General features: G+C 44.4%; 1 protein-coding gene across 1 annotated transcript; it reads right to left on the bottom strand.

Annotated features, from left to right (window-relative positions):
• Window positions 1–4,047: 4,047 nt before the first annotated feature.
• On the bottom strand, window positions 4,048–4,311 carry LOC100756555 (acyl-CoA-binding protein). Its single transcript, XM_027391815.1, has one exon. It carries the CDS (start codon window positions 4,309–4,311, stop codon window positions 4,048–4,050), a length of 264 nt encoding a protein of 87 aa, XP_027247616.1.
• Between the last annotated feature and the right edge of the window lie 530 nt (window positions 4,312–4,841).

Below are 4,841 nucleotides of genomic sequence, written 5' to 3'. Positions count from 1 at the left end.
CAGCCAGGGTCTAAGTTGAGATCTGTGGCCCCCACTACTGCCAAGGACTGGGCGGATGCCCAGGGTCTGGTCAACCACCTTAGACCATGTTGGTGTCTGAGGGCCATGCTTCTACCAGTGTCCTACTGATCTGGATGGCCTATGCTGCCATGCTGCCACCAGGGCCATGGTGATGTCTGGACCCCAGTTGTTGCTGAGGGCCATGTCTGGGTCCGTGGTCCTGCTGAGGCTGGGATATGTGTTGATGTCCATGTCCATGTTACCATGGATGGTGGGGGGGGGGTGTCATGGAAACCAAGTGTGTTGAAATCCAAGGGCCATGCTGAGTTGGCCCCACTCCTCACTGACCCTGGGATAGCTGGCCTTTCTCCTTGTTGGATACTGCAGCAAGAGAGCTGCCCAGCCCCCAGTCAGGAAAGATGGTCCCACCTTCACCATGAGCATGCACCTTACCTGGGTAACACACTAGAGATGATCCTGCTGTCAGGACACAGGTGAGTCAGCATTGAGGGCATGGGAACAGCAGAGCTGACCTGGTTCCCTCCCGCCCCCCAGCCTCCTGCCATGAGGTATTGTGGGTGAGGAAAAGATAGCCCCCACACCACCCTACTCCTTGCTACCTGCAGCAGGCGAAAAAGCTGGACCTGGGATCATGAGAGTGGGAGAACTAGCCCTTCCCTTCACCAGCTGCAGCACACTGGAAAGTGGACCCTGACCGCTGCAAGGGCAGCACCCTAGAGCTAACTGTTGTCCCAGAAGCAGGTGAGACTGCCCTGAGGGCATAAGAGCAGGAATAGCTGACATTGCCCTGCCCCCATGTATGTGCCCATTACAACAATGGGGGGGGCATTGTATTTCACCTGGGCAAGACAGCAGAGCTGGCCCTGGTGGTTTGAGTGTGGGTGACCCAGATCTGAGGACCTGAAAACAGGAGAAGTGGCCCCACTTCTTGCTGTAGGCTGCATTGGGTGGCCTGGCTGAGGCAGTGCTGGAGAGCTTGCCAGGAATAGTGACAACTGGGGAAATCTGGCAGGCTGACAATTCAGGTCCAGAACCAGGGCTATGAGTTGGCCCACCTCAGCATCCACACTACCTAAGAACTGCTAGAGCACATGAAGGGGCAGGACCTGAAGATCCAAAACTATAGGATCCCACCACACAGTATAACAACAGACTATCAAAGAGGAGACCCAGTGAGAGCCCATTATTGATGGTGTAGCAAGGGCCAGAGGCAATGAACTAATTCATGACAATGAACACTTGCAAGTGAGGACGAAAGGATTAAAGGCTGAAAAGTGGGACTCAATAGGCTACACTACAGCTTCCATTAGGAGATTTTTTTGTTTTGGTTGCTTGTTTTTATTTTTGTTGTTTTGTTTGTTTGGTTTTTTTGTTTTGCTTTTAAATTTTATTTTGTTTTGGGAGGAAGTTGCAAGGGCAGAGGCTGGATGGGAGGGTCAGGGAGCTGGGAGGGATCAGAATGCATGATGTGAAATCTGAAAAGAATCAATAAAAATTAAAAAAAAATCCTGGCTAAAATTTTTTAACTCTCAAATTCTTGAGTAAAACTTTGTCAGTTTTTCCTCAAAATTTCTTATTTTGTCACCTCTTGTTAAGTAAACAAAATTGGCAAAGGAGGGTCTCAGTTGTTGGATAAACAGCTGACCCAAGGATAGACAGATCCTCTGATAGTCATTGACACATCAAAATCTCCCTTTATGAAAGGCAAAGACTACAGAATCTATAGAATAACATAGACAGTGATGGTTTTAATCCATTTTTACATTGCAAAAGTTTCCCATGTCAGCCTTGTGGGATCACCCAAGGGTAGTACACATATGAGCACACACACACACACACACACACACACACACACACACACACACACACACACACACACTGTCTCTTACTGCATCTATCTAGCATTAAGCAGGCAATTATCTTCAATTTTAGGGTCTAAAGACAGTGATGGATGTATTGCTGCCAATATAGTCCTCTTTGGCACAAAATAAGTTCTTCTATTTTAAGTGTTTATTTATTTATTACAAAGTCTGATGCAACCCAGGCAGCTTCTAATTCCTGTGCAGACAAGGATGACTCTGAACTCCGGATCCTCCTGCCTTTACTGCTCAAAACCTGGCATCACAGGTAGGCAACATCTCTACAATTGGTTTTATGTGGCGATGGGGACTAAAGCCATGACTGTGCACTCCAGGCAAGCCCTCTGCCTCCTTATGATGTGAGCAGTTTCTAAACCCGTGAAAAGTCCAAAGCAGTGGCAGAAGGACAGATTAAACACTTCCCACATCACCATCTCCTACCGTGTTATGAGTGTGTTGACTTCTCATTATCTGTTTGAAGTCAAGCATGATCATTAGCTTGTGTTATGAGCAGATGAATGGCGAGGTGGCTGCCTGCCAGGTAGCCTGGCGCACACAGCTCACTCCCACACACCTTTACAGCTGTGTACTCAGGCTGACTTAGAAAGGTCTGAACCATAATGAGGAAAGGCAGTTGAATGGAGCATGGCCTGGAGGTGATACTTAATCTGTCTTTCTTACAACAGATGTATATTTATGTAAATTCCAAGAAACTAAGTGAATATGCAATGCTGTCTATGTCTTAGGGTTGTTTATATAGGTGAGGAATTCTGATGGGAGGCAGCCCAGTCATGTCCTGTCTTGGTTCAAACATACCTGTCACTCTAGTTGAAAACACCAATTGCACCGTTTTCCCTCTTGATGGTTGTTTTCCCACCCTTTGTCTTTGGATAGCTAATACTGGTTGCTTGCATTCCTTGAGAGGCACACGAATCTGTCTTATAAGAAGCTCTTTCTTTTTATTTTTTAACTTCAACTTTCCAGACTTTTTCTTTTCTCTAGATTTATGGTTTCTATACTTCAGATATTCACTGATTGTGGACATGTGAGGTCCTCTAGGTCTCTTGGTTTATGTGAGGCCAAAAGGTGGCCCTGCAGCCAGCTCCTGCCTCACTGGGGGCTTGCAGTATAGACCACACCAATCGCGTGAGACTGTACATGAAACCACACAATGGAAGGGATTATAGAAGAACAGAAATGTCTGTGCTTTATTTATAGTATCATTGTGAGGAAGAAAAGCTGTAAGTCAGCTTTGCCTGGGTGTGGGCTTGGAATAATGCACTCAGAACGCTGTTTGTTCCCTTGACTTAGCCTTGTTCAAGCTTCCGTGTCTCCTGTGGCTTATTACTTCACAATGTTTGGACAAACATCAATTACCACGCACCAAAATGCTTCCAGTTGTGTCCCGCTATGAATAGCAGAGACCAGAAAGACCCAAGAGGCCTGGAAACAGGGGCACGGAGAGTACCAGAGGCTGAGGAGGCAGGCAGCAGAGGTGTGCTGTGTGCTCTGGTTGATAATATTGGGCTCGTAATTATTAAGCAGAGCGATAAGGACCAGCTTGTTGGAACCTTTAGCTATCCATAAGGAGGTTTTACTGTAAACAGGAAATCAGTTGAACTGAGACAACCTGTCACGGTGGCACAGTGGGTGTCGGGCCCTGCTGCCAAGTCTGATGCCCTGAATTCAATCCTCAGGACCCATGTATTGGAAGGAGAGAGCAGACTCACCTGTCTTCTGACCCCTACACTCAAGCCTTGCCACTCCCCCACTCACATACAAGTGAATAAATCAATGTGTTTTGTTTTCATTAAAGAAAAAGAAAGCAAGGAGAACATGGGAATCTGGCTGTCCAGATCATAAGTGGCAGAAGTTCCAAAAGTTTTCATTCATTTGAGAACTTTTAAATCTTTTCTTGAAATTTTCTCAGAGGGTTAAAGATATCAATAAAAATTATTTATTTAATAAAAATATTTTTCTTTTATTTTTGAGAGTTTTTTTTTAAGTAACAAATGTACTTTTAATTGATTTTTCAAGTAAAAACTACACAGGGAGGAGGTTCAGAGATTAATTCTGGCCCTAATTTATCAGAGCCATATCATCTACATTAGAAAAAAAAAAAAAAGGCATTATGTCACATGTGTGGTTGGCCACCAAATCTGGTCTTTTATATTTGGTATTTCTTCTTCAGCTCTTCTACTTTCTCCACATAGGTTTTCATGGCACTTTCCTTGGAAGTTCCTGTAAGTTTATTCCAGGAATCCCCCTTGGCCTTGCCTTTGAGGTCCAAAAGCCCCGGCCGATCTGCATTTACATCACCCATGGTGGCTTGTTTGAAGTGGCTGTAGATAAAGAGCATCTCTTCATCACTTGGCTGGGTCTTGAGGTGCTTCACATTCTCAGCAGCTTTGTCAAATTCAGCTTCAGACATTCTGGGGAGGTGACCTGGATCTAGAAAGCACGGGAGCAAGTACAGGCAGGGAGCACTCAAGTCTATTTTTGAGGTTATAATTACATCATTTCCCCCTTCCTTTTTTCCTACTCCAAAAGCCCCCATATGCCCTTCCTTGTTCTCTTCTAAATTCATGGCTTCTTTTTTCATTAACTGTTGTTACATATATATAACATATATATATATATATATACACATATATATATATATGTATATATATATGTATATATATATTGTGTACATACATATTTCTAAACATAACCTGCTCAGTTTGCATAATTTTACTTGTATATGTTTTCAGGGCTGGCCATTTAGTATTGGATAACCAGTTGGTGTGTTCTTCCTTGGGGAAGGCCATATCTCCCAATCTCATCATTCCTTAGTTGCCTGTAGTTCTTTATGTAAGATTGAGGGCTCGTGGTCTTTCTTTTTCCCATCCACTTTAACAGGGCTATTGTTATTGTCCTTTTCAGCTCATGTTTACGGCGTCATACTGGTTAGACTGTGAC

The sequence above is a fragment of the Cricetulus griseus genome, assembly GCF_003668045.3.
Source record: "Cricetulus griseus strain 17A/GY chromosome 1 unlocalized genomic scaffold, alternate assembly CriGri-PICRH-1.0 chr1_0, whole genome shotgun sequence".
In the NCBI taxonomy this organism is placed as follows: domain Eukaryota; kingdom Metazoa; phylum Chordata; class Mammalia; order Rodentia; family Cricetidae; genus Cricetulus; species Cricetulus griseus.
Note: the sequence above shows the minus strand (reverse complement) of the source record. Positions and strands in the feature narration are given on the sequence as shown.